Raw genomic sequence first — 16,326 nt, forward strand, 5'->3', positions numbered from 1 at the left:
AGGCCGGAGCCAGTTGAAGTGTTCTTTGTTTCGCAAGGAGACGTGAGCGCATCGTGGCAGAAAGCGGCACCCTGCTCGCCGCAGACGTGCATTTGGGAACCTGGGGGGCCCTGGCCACTTGCATCTTCTTGGGGGCGCTTCTTCCTCCCAGCTGAGGCTTAGCCCTTTCGTCTGGGCAGGAGAGACCGACAGGTGGGGCTGCCTGGTGTGTTCGGGTCAGGGGACACTGATCACGGTCCAGGTGCCCAGGTGGTGGCTGGCATGGCCAGGAAGCACTGTGGCGCTTGCACTCCTGCCCAGGTGCCTGTGCTCCTGCCACCTGAGAAGCTTGGGGGCTCTTAAAGGCAGAGTGTCACGTTTCGGGATCATTCACTCGGTGGTGGTTTACATTAGAAGTCTGGCTCCTGGACGCGTGTACCCGGTGCAGGTAATGGGGACCTGCGTGTGGCCGGAGGCCTTTGGCTCTGCTGGCTCCGTGCTGCGGATGAGTGTATTTCTTTCGCCAGCTTTTAGCTATTCTAGAGTTAGAACTGACCTCCTTTTTGGGGCCTCCAGGACCTCCAGTGACGGCCAGCTGAGACATGCCGTTTGGAGGAAGGCCCCTCCCTCCTTGCCACAGGCCCCAGGACTTACGGGGCTCCTCGTCGCACACTAACGAGGTGTTTGGAAGTACTTTCCCGGCTCTTTGAAAAATGTCAGCTGGAGTGCAGTGACAGTTTGGGTGTCCCTCATCCATTTTCTCTGTGTGTGATTGAAGTCGGGCTTGGTGGCAGGCGTGGGGGTACCATGTCCAAGGAGCTGGGACTCCGGGGTCCTGATCGAGGGGAGCCCCAGGACTCGGAGGTGGGAGTACCCTCCCTGCTGGCCGTTGTCCTAGTGGCCGCTGCCCACAGGGAGGAGCCCGCTCGCAGTTCTGTGTGTCTGGACCCTTGTACAGGCTACCCGGAGGAGGAGGACCCGTTTCAGGTCTGTGACCAAGCGCTGAGGGGATGCCTCCCCTGGCCAGGGCCTGTGACTGGCGGGTGTCACAGGGTGCACTGTGGGCATAAGGGGCAGAAAGAGTGGTTGGGGCCCCAGGAAGGGGCGCTCCCTCGGCTCTAGCCATCTGCTTGCCTTGCCGGCCCCCGTGTCGACTGGGCGCTCACGGCGCCAGCCCAGTGCCAGGGGCTGGGCGTTAAAGCCTGGGCTCCGAAGGCTGTGGGCTCACAGATAAGGCGGCGTGCACCCCTCTGTGTGGCCCTGTCTCAGCTGCCTCCAGGTGGCCCTGGCCCAGCCAGTAGTGGGGCTGGGGTTAGGGACACAGACGACCATGTGACTGTCCTCAGGGATGGGGTGACAGAGTCCCCACTCCTGCAGGCCTGTCAGGAGGGGCTGAAGCAGCCAGGGGAGGAGGAGCTTGGGACACATGCTGCCCTGGGGCTGTGGGGACACCAGCCCTGGGCGGTGACTTTGGGGGGTTCCAGGGCTGTGGCGACACCAGCACTGGGCGGTGACTTTGGGGGGTTCCAGGGCTGTGGCGACACCAGCCCTGGGCGGTGACTTTGGGGGGTTCCAGGGCTGTGGCGACACCAGCCCTGGGCGGTGACATCCGGGGATCCCTGGGGCTGCAGGGACTTCGCCACCTTGGCCGTGTTTCCGTGTTGGCCGTGCTGTAGTAACACCTACTTTATGACGAGGGGAGGCGGACGCTCAGGAGGTCTGCCCCATGCCCTCTGTTTTGATGGACATGTTTCGGGGCCGAGGTCTAGTTCACTGGGGGCAAGCCGGGTTCAGTACCCGCCCGCTATGGCCGTCCACCCCCTGGCTCCCTCTGTCGTCTGCAAAATGCTGCCCCGGGAGCCCAGGGCTGTGGTGGGTTGTCACGTGACGGCCATCTGAGCCTGGCCTGGTCCCCGTCAGCCCACCGGGGAGGAAGGATGTTCCGGTCTCCCTGGGATCGATCCCACCAGAGCCCGAGGCCCGCACCCCACACTAGCTAGACCCGCCCGAGTCTTGTTCGAGAACGTTGCGGGGTGGGCGGAGCCGCGGGGCACATCCACAGGTGTGCAGGATCCCCTGCCCTCTGGCGTCCTCAGGGGGACTCATGGGACCCAGAGAGGATGGGCCTCCCATTCCCCGTCCAGGCCCAAGCGGGGATGCCAGTCCCTCTGGCCTTCTCATGTTGTCCCCTGGGGACCGTTTCCTTTGAGCTGCGGGCCACCCATGGAAGGGTCATTCGGGGCAGCCATGGCCTGGCCCTGCGGGGCGCCCTGCAGGGGTGCCGGTGGGTGTTGCTGGGACTCTCCCAAGGAATGCCGCGGGCAGCTGGCAGGCCAGATCGCAGGGTTTCCAGCGGTGTGTAGCTCCTCCGACCCCCGGGGCTTCGCACCCCTTCAGAGGCATCCCTGGTGCCCTGTTTGGGTTCTGTCCTGGGGTTGGAGGGGCGCGGTCACCGTCGAGACACCTACGGGGACAGAGCCTTGCTGAGGTGAGGGGGCGCGACGGGCCTGGCTCCCCACGCGTGAGCCCTGCTTGGCAGGGCTGGAGGCGTCTTCTGCACTGGGGTCTCAGGTCTGAGTTGGGGTAGGTGTTTGGGCAAGCCTGGAGCCTTCAGAGTTTGGCTTCCCCACGGAGGGCCGGCGGGTCGGAGAGGGCTATGACGTTAGCAAACACAGGCTCAAGGGCGCGTGAGGTGGGCTGGGGGCCCGGGCCCCGCAGGTGGTGTGTGTGCGGAGCCCAGAGAATGCGGGCGCAGGAGACCACCCGCAGGCTGGAGCTGGGGCCCTGTGACCCGGGGACCAGAGACCCGGTGGACGGCCCGCACGTTGGGTGGGACTGGGCCAGCAGGGGGGCAGGTCCCTGCTGGCTGGGCAGCTGGTGTGACCTAGACCTCTCAGGCTCGGGGCCCCGGCTGGGGCCGCACGGCTCTCTGCCTGGTCTGGGTGTGGCGGGCCAGATGAGCCAGGCGGGCGGTGGGTCCAGCCTGCCCGTCCGCTCCCCCGGGGTCCCCTCCCCTGGCCCCACAGGAGGACGCAATTGGCTCTGTCTGTCACAGAAGCCGACCCTGGCCTCACGGATCGTGTTTCCCGCAACCTGGACGGCCAGCCCCAGGGCGCCCGCTGGTCAGCATGAGCCCCGTGGAGGCTCACCCGTCTGCCTGGGGGCGGAGGTGCCCCCACTCTGGGGCAGTGCGCAGCCTGCAGTCCGCTGGGTGGGTAGGACGGTTCTGGGAGGCGGAGGCGGGGAGTCTGGTGTGGGGTGCCTTGTTCACAGCCCACCCCTGCCTCTTTCTGGCTGGGCGAGGTTGTGCCCCGGAGCCTCTGAGCCTCTGTCCCCACCCGGAAGATGGAGCTTACGTGACCCCCACGGATGCCGTGCCAGGCAGTGGGGGTGCTGCAAGGAGTCCGGGACTGGAGTGTGGCAGTGGGGGAGCCCTGCCCAGGCACAGCCGCCCCAGGGGCACAGAGAGAGAGTGAGCTCACCCGCACCCATCTCAGGAGGCTGAGTTTTTGAGGAGCGCCGTCGGTGCTGGGGGGGCGGTGGATCTGAGTGGGACAAGGCGGGCCCTGCCCCAGGTCCCCCTCCCCAGCCCTGACTGGGGACCCCCTCCTACCTCCGATCACCGCTCTCCGTGGCAGTGTCGGCCAGGGGCCTCCTCTCCCCCAGGACGAGCCGTAGTCTCCTTGCACCCTAGGCGCCCCCCACCCTAGGAGCCTCCTGAGGACCTCCCCTGATGCCTGCCCTTCTGCAGTCCAGGTCCCCCCGGATTGTGCAGCCTTGCCCCATCCTGTCCCTTCCCCACGGCCCCTCGACGCTCCCTTTGAGAGCTGGGTCTCCCTGACCCAGGCCCAAATAAGGGCTCCTCGCTCTGGGCCAGGCCAGCCTGGAAATGCCCCCCAGCCATGTCAGCCCTGCGCCCTCCCAGCCTCACCCCCTCCCCCGCGGGGGGCTGGAGGCGCATCTGGCCTTGGTCTCAGCCGGCCCGGAGCGTCCAGCTCTGCCCGCCTTGGGTGCTGCCTGTGGGTGCCGCCTGTGGGCCGGGGGCAGGATGTCCTGTCCGTGCTGGGGAGGGCTGCTGCGTCTGCTGCCCCGTCACGGGGGTGTTTCTGCAGTGGCGACTGGGCAGAGGCCCCCAGGGCTCATGTGTCCAGGGACCCTGCATAAGGTCTTTCCTGAGTTCCCCGTGGGCGGAGCGGCCCTCCAGGTGGATGTTTGTATTTTCTCCAGGTTTCTAGTTCCCCATGGAGGAGGGAGTCCTAGAGGCTGAGTCCAGGCCCTTGGGATGGGGTGGGGAGGTGGCCCGCAGCCTTCAGGGCCAGGTGGGAGCCCAGCGTACGACACAGCCCCTCACTGTGGGGCGTGTGTGCCCCGGTGGCTGGCTTGGCCCCCCTGCCAGCTGCCCACCTCAGAAGCCCTCCTCCGGGCCTCGCCGGGACTCTGGGTCTCCAGCTTTCACTTGTGTTTGAGGGTTTCTGTGGTTTGCCTGAGTTTCCGCTCTGGGCAGTTTCAGATCCTCTCGTGTCAAAGGCGGCTTGTCTGCACTTTGACCTTCACCCGGTTTGCACGTGTTGCCATCCTGGCTTGGCGGGTGTCCCCCCAGAAGTGGGGCAGGTTGTCTGAGCCTCAGTCTTCCCCACTGAGAAACTGGGCTCCATCTCTGCCCGGCGGTGCCTCGCCCAGAGCGGGCACTTGGCGAGGGCTTCCTGGCCGTCCCTGGAAGGAGTGCCGCTTCCCTGCCGGCTGTGGCCGCGTTGGCAGTCCCGGCTCCGTGACCCTGACCGGGAGGGCTGCCTGCCCCAGGGGGGTGTTGTCTGCCGTAAATAGCTTTCTGGAGTGAAGCGGCAGCCGGCGGGTGCGTGCCGGGCGCTGTGCTCTTGACAGTCCCGAGCTCACAGGCTGAAGGCTCCCTGGCCACCGGGAGGCTTCACGGTGAAATTCCCGGCTCCCGTGGTACGGGGCCTCCAGACCTTTAGGCCCATGTGCTAGAAGAACGGCTTCCAGCCAGCTGGCGTTAGGCAGGCCGGTGGGCTCTGACATCAGCGAACTGGACCCCCGAAGACGTGACCCGCACCCGCTCCCCTGGGGTCAGCCAGGGGGCGCAGGGCAGACCTTGCAGCTCCCAGGTTTTATCCGTGTCTGGTCTCCAGGTGCTGGGGTCTCTCTGGCCCCTGCACTTGGCCGGCCCAGGCACGGGTCTTCTTCCCACCCGGGTGAGTGGGGAGCAAGGTTGTGTTTCCCGGATCTCACCGCTGCTGTGACGGCATAGGGGATGTAGGGCCCTTGAACGCCCAAGGGAAAGCGGGGCTCACCCTCTTCCTTCTGAGGCCGTGGGAGCTTTTGGTGCAGACGCAAGCAGAGGGCCCGTGCGCAGCCTCCAGCGTGCTCGGTCTCCGCTCCGTCCTGTCCCCTCCAGACCCCGGCTCCTTTCCGGGCCCCACCCCCACTGTTGGGACTCGAGCTCTGGACGTGTCTTCCTCGGAAGACTTTGCGTCCCCGTCTCTAAAGCATGAGGGCTCTAGAACACAGGGAGCCGCAGCAGCACTGTCGCCTGGGGCGTTAAGCTCGCTCCGACACCGTGGCCGCTGGTGTCCCTCCGTTTCCCTTCCCTGCGGGCGTCTCTGCGGACTGCCTGAGCCGCTGGGGTCGGGGCCTGCTGCTGCCCACTGGCCCTTGCCCACCCGTGGTTGCCGGACCCACTGGAGCAGCCCGGGCCTGTCGCCCTGTGAGGTGTGCTGGGGTCCCAGGCTGGGCCGGGGCCGGGCCGTCATCCTCACGGGGCCACCATCGGCCCCACTTCGGACGCTGGAGACTCCGGGGATGGTGCTCTCCCCCTAAATCTCCTGCTGCAGAGCCTGACCCTTGGCCGCAGAGAAAAGGGCGTGATCTTTGTTTATCCTTAGGGTGAAAATTCCTGTGTTTCCTTGCGGAATAGGATGTTTGATTTGGGACGTTATTCCAGGCTCTGGGGGTGGGGGGTGTGTGTGCGAGAGACCCCCCCCCCACCCCCAGAACGATGGGCTTCCTTGGTTCTGAAATCAGACACTCTCAGTCCGGACACGCCTGGCTCCCCGGAGAGGAGAGGAGCAGGTCGGACGCCGGCCCATCCGGCCGGGGCTCGGCCACAGGCAGGCGTGGGGGTGGCGCGCGTTCCCGCTTATGTGCTGAGCCGGGCGGTGCTGGAGCTGAGGCGAGGTCAGGTGTCCCTGGGGCTCTCAGGCTGTCTGCAGCGACAGGGCTGTCCCTGGGGGCCTTGGTTGCCCAAGAGGCCATGCGCGGTGTGAAGCTCTGAGCTGGCCTTGCCCCCCGTTAGCTCGAGAGCCCTGGGCCTCGGTTTTCCCTTCTGTGACCAGCGCGCACTACGTGTGGCCGTAGGCTGATGGGGGAGCCCCAGAAAATGGGGTCCCGGCTGGGCTTTTTCTCTTCCTTCTGTGACCCCCGTCTTGGTGTCCCCCACCCAGCCACGACAGGGTTGGGCCACAAGAGGGGCCAGACCCTTTCGGGGCCCCAGAATGCTTTAATTTTCCTCATGATTTGGGGGGCCTGGGGTGTCCCACTAGGGGCTCCCTCAGAGAGTAGGTTCTGGACGTCCTTGCCAGTAGACGCAGGAGCAGGCTGCGCTGGCCCCTGTGGCAGCTTTCTGTCTGTCCTCGGCCTGTCCCCAGCCGGTGCAGCTGGCCCGTCAGTGGGGCCAGGCTTCTGCCCCGGTGTTTCTCCCCAGCCTGCCATGGCCAAGGGGCGGGGTAGGGGTCCCATGTTTCCACACAAGACCCAAGCCTGGTGGGCTGAAGGGGGGCTAGTGCCCACCTGGAGACGTAGGCGGGCGCGGCGGGCGCGGCAGGAGCCTGTCTGCCTCTCGGGCGGGCCGCGGCTCCGCGTGGCCGGCCTTCACGTGCACTTGGGAGGACATTGAGGGGCAGATCCTGCTCCGCTGGGGCACGGAGGCGAGGCGGAGGGCTGAGGTATCGGAGGTGAGCCTGCGTGAAGTACCTGTCCCATGTGTGACCCCCGGCATCTGCACGTGGGCATAGAGAGACCCTCAGGCTCTGGTCCCAGACCCGTGTCTGTGCCGTGTCCCCTCCCTAGGTGACTTGGGAACAAGGACAGCTCCTTCCCTTACAGCCGGTGTCACCCGGCTCCCCGGCCTGTCCCTGCTTGGGGCTGCAGGGCCGCGGCCCCTGCATCTCTGTCCTTGGGGTTGGGCTAGGAGCACTCGGTGGGTGACAGCAGTGCCGGAGGTGAGCAGTGAGGGGAGCTGAGTTCAGAACCCTCCTGTGGCAGGCCCCGGGGTGCTCCCGGCCGCCCTCTGTACGGCGCTCCTTGCCGGGTGTCCTTGAGGTTGGTGTGGGGACGGCAGAACCGGCTCCCTTCGGCTCCCTGCCCTCCCTCCCCGGCACCGTGGCTTGTGTCCCCCAGCGCCTGTGTGGGCTCAGGAAGTACCCCAAGGCGGGAGGAGCCTTGGCGTTGTCATGTGAGTGGGCCCGGTCACTCTGACCTCAGGTCGCATGAGCGTCTCAGCACCAGCGCGGGTGACGGGCTCGTGGCCGTGACCGGCCACTCAACATGCTGCTTGTTTTTGCCACTGTCTGCTCCCTCCGGCCTGACCTCCGGCCTGACCCCGGGGGCAGCAGAGAGGGCCGGGCCAAGGATGTCGGGGCGATCACATGGGTGCTGGCCACGCGGCAGGGAGAGGCTGTTCCTGAGGACAGTAAAGGATCCTGGGGCGCTCTGGGCATCTGGGGGGACGAGTGGACCCCTGAGACCGGTGTCGCATGATTCCACGCAGCTGTACCTCACACTGTTTTGAACCCCATGTCGCTTTGCACTCTGTCCCTGACTTTCAGTTCATAGCTGACCCTGTGGGAGGGCTGGCTAGTGGTCTCTTCAAGTTCTGATTTCTTTCTGGAGCTGCATTCGCTTCCCGGTCTCAGAGTGCAGCCCTGAGCCGACCCGGACAAGGGAGGCTGGGGGGCAGCCGTGTGAATCCGCGTGCCGCCGGGCCGGGAGCCGTGGCCGGCCTGCCTTGTTCCTGTCTTGTCAGTGCTTTGCGCTGACGGGTGGGCTCTGTCCAGGCCATCCAGCCTTGGCCAACTGGACCCCTGGGGCGGGCAGCGCTGCTGACTGTAACTCCCTGGTTCGGGCTCATGGTGGTCCTAGGATTTCCCCTTCAGGGAGCACACTGGGCCGCTCAGCCATCCCCAGACCCTCAGGCGGAGTCCCCAGACCCTGAAGGAAGAGAAGCAGAAGCCCTTGGGCAAGTGCACGGTCGGGCAGGTCTGATTCGTGCTTCAGCTGGTTTTCAAAGTAGGAGTAACTTTGCTTTCAAAGTAACTTTAACTTTCAAAGTAGGAGTAACTTTGCACACTCTTCCTGTTGCGAAAGAAGCCTGTTCCGAACACGATGTGCGTCTTCAGAAATGCACTTGGAGGGGAGAGCCCCTGTCCTCGCGCCGGTGTGCGTGGCGGTGGGCTTGGTGCCTGCAGGCCCCTACAAGGCCCGTATCCAGTCTGGAGAAGCGCCCAGGGGAAAAAGGGCAAAGCCAGGCTTACGCTGTTGCTCTGCTCACGGGGACCTGCCCTCCTGCTGTCCTTGGGGCAGAAGGGACTGACCCCCAGGCCCGGCCCCCCCTTGAAGGGTGATGGTGTGCGTGCTCCCGCCCGGACATGCCCACTCACTCACCCTGCCTGATGCCCTAGAGGGACAGGGTGACCTGTGCCATTTTCTGCCCCAGGGAGCCTCGCTGAGTCCTCCCTCGCCGGGGTCAGGCTCGGGGGGTATCTGGCCCCAGTTCTCTGACTGTCCCCTTGCTGGTCTCCTGAGAGGTGGGTCCTGGCACCAGGGGTGGCCAGGGAGCCCCCAACCTCTTTCACTCTGGCTGCCCTTCCTTCCTGCCGTGGAGCTGGTACCTGGGCTGCCAGGCGCTGTGAGAGGCAGAGGACTGGACACCGTCACCCCAAGGGACACCACGAGCTGTGCGGCCATCCTCAGGGGCTTGCAGGAGTCTGAGCATGGAGGGTGTCCTGCCCTGTGTCAGTGGAGAGTTTGCAGGGAGAGCGCGGGCTCCTCGCCGCGCACAGGCCTGCAGAGTGTGGGCACGCGGGTGCTGGAGGGTGCTTGGCCCGTTCTGCACATGTCCCCTCTGGGCCTCACGGACTCCGCTGGGGAGGGTGATGTCAGGCCGGAGCCAGACTTCCCTTCGGGCCACTGTGGAAGGACTCCTGTGCCTGTGCCTCCAGGGAGCACGTGCCAACGCCGGGCACTCTGCTTGGAGCTCCAGCAGTGGGGTCTGGGAGCCCCTGGACGTGCTGGGCAGTGTGGCGGGGGAGGTGTGGGTAGGTCTGGTGTGCGGCAGAGTCCAGGAGGCCCCTCCAGGCGCCTGGCTCAGGGTCTGGCAGCTGCTGTGCCGCCCTGGGCACATACCTCACAGCGGGGTTGGTGGAGGTGCTCCCCTGTTTGTGGCCGGAGTTGGAGGAGGAAGGCCCTGAGGCAGCCTCAAGTCCTGGCGGCCGCCCGAGCCTGTCCCTGCACTGAGCATGCCTGTCCGACCTCGTACTTGGAGGAGGCCGGCCCGTACCTTGGCCCGTGACCCCCCTCCAACACCGTGTTTGTTTAGGCCCTGGCTGCACTCTAAGTGTTCCTTGGCTTTCTGTGTTCCTGCTGGACATGTAGGGAGGGCAGGCCCCAGGGGAGAGCCCCGCAGGTGGTGCTGGTGCTCAGGCCAGGTTTGCACTTGCTGACCTGCGGGGGCGGGGGCGGGCCAGCGGGCACGAGGCATGACCCAGGTTTGCTCCAGGCTCCCACGCTTCCTGGTAGCGAAGACCCACCCTCGCTGTCCTTAGCACGGGGCAGAGCGCCACAGCTGGCGGGGGCCGCAGGCGCCGTGCTCCCTGGGGCCGGACAGAGAAGGAGGGGAGGGGCCGTGGCTTCCGCGGGATGAGGGGCGTGGCACCTCGTGGGGGCTCCAGGGTGTCCCTTGAATGCAGAGCAGGCCTCCTTGGTGGGCAAGATGCACCTGCTGTCCTGGTGAACCCTTTCACTCTGGCGGGAGTGCTTTGCAGCAGGTGCCGATCACCGGGTGTACACGCCCACGTGGCAGGTGGCGAGCAACCGGCAGGGTGCTAACGGGCTCACGGGATGGAGTCGCTTCTGCGAGTGTAGGAAGGGTGCTGCTCGCGCCCCCAGGCCCATCGGGCCCCTGGCGTGGTGGGGTGCCGCTCAGCCCAAGCCTGTCCGGATGTCATGACGCGGACACGGGGACCCAAAGCGTGGCAGGGCGCACCAGCGTGGCCTGGTGTTCCCCTTCCGCGTGTGACCCCCAGTCTGCTCTGGGCCCTGCAGCTAAGAGCAAGGCCAGCGGCTTCTATCCAGGAAACAGTGGGGCTTCTGGTGTTGGGACTGGCCTGTTGGTTCTGGGGCGCCGTCGGTTGTCTTCCTTCCCAGCCCGAACCCGGCCAGCATTCCTGAAAGCTGGTGGGGGCAGGGAGCAGCCCCCCCACTCGTGAGGTGCGCCTCCTCCCGCCCGCCCCTCTCCCTGGGGCTGGGCGTGTCACACTCCGCCTGCCGTCACAAACCAGCTCTGGTTCTCGTGGTGATGTCGGAACTCGCCCCGAAGGGCCCGGCTCCGCACGCTGCGCAGGGGTTCGCGAACGCTCTGCCTGGCTGGCTTAGCTCTGTGGGGTCGATGCCGGAGCGCTCTCTACGTGTGAATCATTCCCCCAAAATTGCCACGATCAAGAACAGTCCGAGTCCGCCCCCAGCCGGCAGGCCGTTGGTGGGCAAGGAGCCAGGAGAGGCCACATCCCGGGCGCCGCCTCCCACTGCTGGCTGTGTGCCTGGACCGCCGCCTTCCCGCCCTTGCGTTGTCCCCCCACTGCCCAGGCAGCCCGTGTCCACATCACGTCCCTGCCCCGGCCTGAGAGCAGTGACTGAACTGTGGGTCTGTGACAGGTGAGGGGCGGGCTGAGCACGGCGAGTGGCACGAGTGATGGGAGCCGGCCTCACCGTGACCACTCGGGCGTGCTTGGGAGCCCGCGAGGCCGGGCGAGGCGGTGGGGCCTGGGTGACCGGCCTGTCTCTGCCAACCCCCTCCCCGTAGGTGCTGCCCGCTCGGGCCCAGAAATGGGATGTCAGGCCTCCAAAAGGAGCACAGTGGAAGCCAGGGCCTCCCCGAGCCGCTGCTGTGACGGCCAGTGAGCGCGCCGCGGAGGATGTCCACCACGACGACAGTCGCCCCCACGGGGATCTCGGCGGCCCCAGGCCCGGTCAACCCACCCCCGCCCGAGGTCTCCAACCCCGCCAAGCCCGGCCGCAAGACCAACCAGCTGCAGTATATGCAGAATGTGGTGGTGAAGACGCTCTGGAAACACCAGTTCGCCTGGCCCTTCTACCAGCCCGTGGATGCAATCAAGCTGAACCTGCCCGTGAGTGCCCGCCCCTCCCCCACCCACCGGCATCCCTGCCCCTGTCGCCCCCCTCCCAGAAGGACTGCCTCTGGGGCCAGGCACAGTGCAGGGCCCGTGGTGACAGAGGAGCGAAGGGGCTGCTCAGGGAGTGGGGGAGCCCGTGCCTCCCTGCTGTTCCCGCGTACCCTCCTGTAGAACCCTGCCTCTGCTCCCCCGCCCCTGCCGTCAGGTACTCAGTGCAGGTAGTGGCCCCCTTTCGGGGGGAGGCCAGGTCATCTGATGAGTTTCTTCTTTGGACCCAAATAGAGAAAATCCCGAGCATTGTTCAGGGAATCCCTGGGCTGCTTGTTGGTGGCCTGGGTTCTGGGCCCAGCTTGGCACATCGGTCACCAGCAGGCCCTGGATTTGGAGTCTGGAGGGGTCTCGGCCCCTTCACAGTGCCGAGCTGCTCCTGCCCTGGCTGCCCGGTTCCAAACGTCTCTGAGAACCACCTGTCTGGGCGGAAGCTGTTGGGCGACAGGTGTGGCAGGGGGTGCGCGTGGGCCCCAGCACCCACACCGGCCCTCAGCGGACCGGACCCTGGCGGACCCCGTGCCGTAGTCTGCTGACGCCCCTCTGAACGTCTCTTTCCCAGGATTATCATAAAATCATAAAAAACCCGATGGACATGGGGACTATTAAGAAGAGACTAGAGAATAATTACTACTGGAGCGCGAGTGAGTGTATGCAGGACTTCAACACCATGTTTACAAATTGTTACATTTATAACAAGGTGAGAAGGCTCGGGCTCCCCGCTGCTGGCTGGGGGGGGTGCGCCGGGTGGGGCCCGGCTCCGGAGCAGCTCTCAGACGGCGGAGGGGGCCATGCCCCCCCCCGGGCCACAGTCACCACTCGGGGGTCTCAAGTGCTGCCCATGCCCTCCTCCCCCCAAGGGACCGGCGTTTTTGCGGGGGAGCTTACAGACCAAACACTTAAACTGTTCATGCCCTCCGACCTCAAAACCCCAGCTGTCGGGACGCTCACGGCGCCGTGATATCCGCGTGCAGCCGCCCCACGTGGCCAGGCCACTGCACGACCAGGGAGCACATGGTCACGATGGCTTTCGGGGAGGAGAGTAGCTGAGGGAGACCCACACGGTCCTGACTTGGTGGGGCTTGCATTGTTCTCGATTGTGACGGACACAGCACGGACGGGTTGAGTTGAACTGAGCGGAAGCTTCTGTTTTCTGCGCGGGGTCGGCTGGAGGGTGGTTCTTGTTCTTCTTGGTTTTCTGGATTCTTTCAAGAGTCTCCACAGTGAAATCTGCTCCTTTCGCTTCCCCCACTGCCTGCCCTACCACCCCTCTGAAGGGATTTTTGAATAAATGTTTTCTTGAGCCACACCAGTGATGTCTTTACAAGCACGTGGCCCCTTGCCCAACAAGTGACCTTGGCTCTCCCTGTGTCTTCAGCCCACAGATGACATAGTGCTAATGGCCCAAGCCTTAGAGAAAATTTTTCTGCAGAAAGTGGCCCAGATGCCCCAGGAGGAAGTTGAATTATTACCCCCTGCTCCGAAGGGCAAAGGCCGGAAACCGGCTGCAGGAACCCAGAGTGCAGGTAATGGTGTGGGCGGTGCCGTCCTCCTGTCCTGACCCCCTCCCCGAGGTGTGACAACAGCATTTCTTGTGCAAGTCCCTCGGCCCCTCTGAGCTTCAGTGTCCCTGTCTGTGAAGTTGGGGCGATACGGCTGGCATCTGCCTTTGAGCCTGCTCTGCTGGGGACACTGGTCTTGCCCTGCCCCCATGCTGAGGCCACCTCTTCCAGAAGTCTGGACACGAGGTCCCATTGTTCCCCCAGGACGTTGCCTTTCTAGCAGGTGTTGTATGCTCTGGGACGGGAGAGGGGCTGTGTCACCTTTTGGGGAGGGCTGGGGGTGCGGGATGAGAATTAGCACTAGGAGCCCTGGGGGTCTTACCTGGTCCAGGAACGGGGAACAGAGGCGTGCCCCGATGGAGAGACTGGCCAGGCACCCCAGCCCTTGGAGGCCGGGGTGGGTCCCCACCAGTGCCAGCCATCCCGCTCTGCAGATGGGACTGTGGGGGGTTAAGTAGGTCTGCCGGGACATCCAGCTGGTTACTGGTGGGGTCTGAGTCCAGCCCAGGTTCCTCGGGCCTGGCCTGGCTCTTCTTCCCGGTGTGTACCTGCTGCAGGTGTCCTCATTCAGACTTTGGTCTGGGTGAGCATCTGTGGAGTTCTGTGGGGGCAGCCATGGTGCGGGGTCTCAGGAGGGGGGACTCCCTGGACTGGTGTGCTCTGGCTGGAGGGTCTGGTCCAAGAAGCTTTTGGAAGCTGGCTAGTAGCTAGAGCTGAGCATGTTCAACGTCCTTTCCCTCTCTTCAAGGTACGCAGCAAGTGGCGGCCGTGTCCTCTGTCTCCCCAGCAACCCCCTTCCAGAGTGTCCCTCCCGCTGTCTCCCAGACACCTGTCATTGCTGCCACCCCAGTGCCAACCATCACTGCAAACATCACGTCGGTCCCCGTTCCCCCGGCCGCTGCCCCGCCTCCTCCCTCGACGCCCATCATCCCCGTGGTCCCTCCCACACCGCCTGTAGTCAAGGTGAGTGTCCCTGGGGACAAGGTCAGCTGGCCGTCCGACGGCCAAGCCGGGGTTCCTGGATTCGGGCAGGTGTGGGGTGGGGGGGGAGCCATCTGCCACCTGTCCCTGGGCACCCCCTCCTTAGTGGGTGTTTGGTACACGTGGCTCTGGAGTGGTTCTCTCTGTGCCCGAGGTCGGGCTGTCGCCCCTGCCGCGGATGGGGAGACAGAGGCTCAGGGAGCTGCAGGTCACACAGCTGGTGAGGGCGGGCTGTGCTGAACCCCCATTTCTCTGGCCCTGAAGCCCGGGCCTTTGCAGCGCATGGGTCACTGTGGGAAGGTGTGGGAGAGGAGGGTGGACGGGTCCCAGAGCCCCCGGCTCACACGTGGACTTAGGGCAGTGGCCCAGGTGCATGGTGAGGAGCCAGTAGCCGCGCAGCCTGCCCCGTGCGTCCCGGTAGTATGAGCTCCAGCCCGTCTGCCTCCCCGGTCTGGCCGGCAGCTTTCATGGAGGGACTGTCCTGGCCGGGTCCGGGCTCGGAGCCCATGCTCCTTGTGAGATCCAGGGCAGGCCCCGGGCCGGGTGCTGACGTGTGTCTTCCGTTTGCCCCTCACAGCGGCCCTGTGGGGCAGACAGTAGTTCCCCCATCTTACAGATGAGGAAGCAGGCGCCCGGGGGGGTTAAGTGGCCCCCCCCAAGGTAACGCCCCGCCGCTGCTTTCCCTCCCCCGCGGCCTGCACTGCCTGCACCTGCGGGCGGCGCCTGGCCAGGCCGCCTGACACCGTGCCCAGCTGTTTTTGGAGCATGTCCTGTTTGCCGTGGCCGGGTGAGCCCCCCCGGGCCTCTGTGGCGCACGCTTGGTGTCCTGTGGGTGCCCACACGTGTTTGTGGATAGCCAGCCCGTGCCCCTGCCAGCCTGGGGGCAGCGGCGTTGCTGGGGCAGAGACCACGGTGGTGCCCCTGAGAGCAGGTCGCTGTCAGGCCGTCAGCCTGGGTGTTGTGGCTCTGAGGGGCCGCTCTGCCAGTCTGAGAGGCGGGAGCTGGCTGAGCTGGTCTCGGGGACGCCCTGGCTGTGGGGCACGCCGTGACGCCCGTGGCCCCGGCTGCGGTGCCTGAAGGGACCCTCGTGCCCAGGGCACAGCCCGTGCTAGTGTCTGCCCTGCACCCACAGAAGGCCTGTGGACCTTTTAACATTCCCTCCTGTTACGGACAGCAGCTCTCTGTGGCTCCCACTGCTTTTGGGGTTCAAGACCAGACCTGCCCAGTCAGCTCCCGGGAGTCCTTGGTCCCAAACCCACTGCTGCTGCCCAGCCCCAGCCCTGCCCCGCATGCTGGCCCCGCTCCCGGCCTCGGCCTGCGGCACGGCAGCTGCCCTTGGTGCTCCAGCTTGGAGGCCTCTGGACTTTCCCACTGGCCTTTCTAAGCAGGGATTTCCGTCTGTCCCTGCCGTCCCTTAGCCTGAGTCCCGCTCGGGGACGATCCCAGTGCCAGGTCGAGCTCGGTCGTGTTGTCTCTGGAACCCACGCGCGGCCCGGGGCTCGGGCAGGTGACTTGCATGCCCCCCGTCACGCTGCTCAGGCGTGCTCTTGGAGCCCTGGGGGCGAGTGGAGGGGACCCTGGAGGGACGGCTCTGGGGCGGGGGGTGGGTTCTGAGTCTAGCCTTCCCACCACCAGCTGTGTGACCTTGGGCCTGAGATGCGGCCCCTCTGAGCCTCGGCGTCCCATAGAGCGCGGGGTGCCGCCCGGGGCCGAGTGAGGCTTGGCCCGGCGCCCGGCGGCTGGGGCTCTGGGAGCTCTGGCTGCGAGCGTCCGCGCTCCCGGGCCCCCTGCTCCGTCCCGGGCTCACCAGTCGTGTCGCCGTCGCAGAAAAAGGGCGTGAAGCGGAAAGCAGACACCACGACGCCCACGACGTCCGCCATCACCGCCAGCCGGAGCGAGTCGCCCCCGCCGCTGTCCGACCCCAAGCAGGCCAAGGTGGTGGCACGGCGGGAGAGTGGGGGCCGCCCCATCAAGCCGCCCAAGAAGGACCTGGAGGACGGCGAGGTGCCGCAGCACGCGGGCAAGAGGGGCAAGCTGTCGGAACACCTGCGGCACTGCGACAGCATCCTCAAGGAGATGCTGTCCAAGAAGCACGCGGCCTACGCCTGGCCCTTCTACAAGCCGGTGGACGCCGAGGCCCTGGAGCTGCACGACTACCACGACATCGTCAAGCACCCGATGGACCTCAGCACCGTCAAGGTACTGCACGGGGCCCACCGGGGCGCTCAGCAGGGCGGGCGCACGGGTCCAGACGGGGCTGGGACGAAGGTGCGTGCGTCCCTCCCGCCCTCACAGGACCTGGGGCTTTGCCACCCTCTGCCCCGCGGAAGCCC

At 65.9% G+C, this 16,326-nt stretch overlaps 1 protein-coding gene across 2 annotated transcripts in view; it reads left to right on the plus strand.

Moving 5' to 3' along the window:
* BRD3 (bromodomain containing 3) overlaps nt 1-16,326 on the plus strand; it is a 30,572-nt gene that overhangs the window by 2,835 nt on the left and 11,411 nt on the right. The window contains exons 2-6 of one of the 2 annotated variants that reach the window (XM_082696242.1): nt 11,072-11,396; nt 12,013-12,150; nt 12,829-12,976; nt 13,761-13,975; nt 15,821-16,192. In XM_082696242.1, the coding sequence (XP_082552368.1) occupies nt 11,184-11,396; nt 12,013-12,150; nt 12,829-12,976; nt 13,761-13,975; nt 15,821-16,192 (1,086 nt within the window). In that variant the 5' untranslated portion in view covers nt 11,072-11,183. The remainder of the gene's footprint in view (nt 1-11,071; nt 11,397-12,012; nt 12,151-12,828; nt 12,977-13,760; nt 13,976-15,820; nt 16,193-16,326) is intronic. The other variant, XM_082696243.1, reaches the window with a different exon arrangement.

This window comes from Mustela nivalis, assembly GCF_964662115.1.
Source record: "Mustela nivalis genome assembly, chromosome: 13".
NCBI lineage: Eukaryota > Metazoa > Chordata > Mammalia > Carnivora > Mustelidae > Mustela > Mustela nivalis.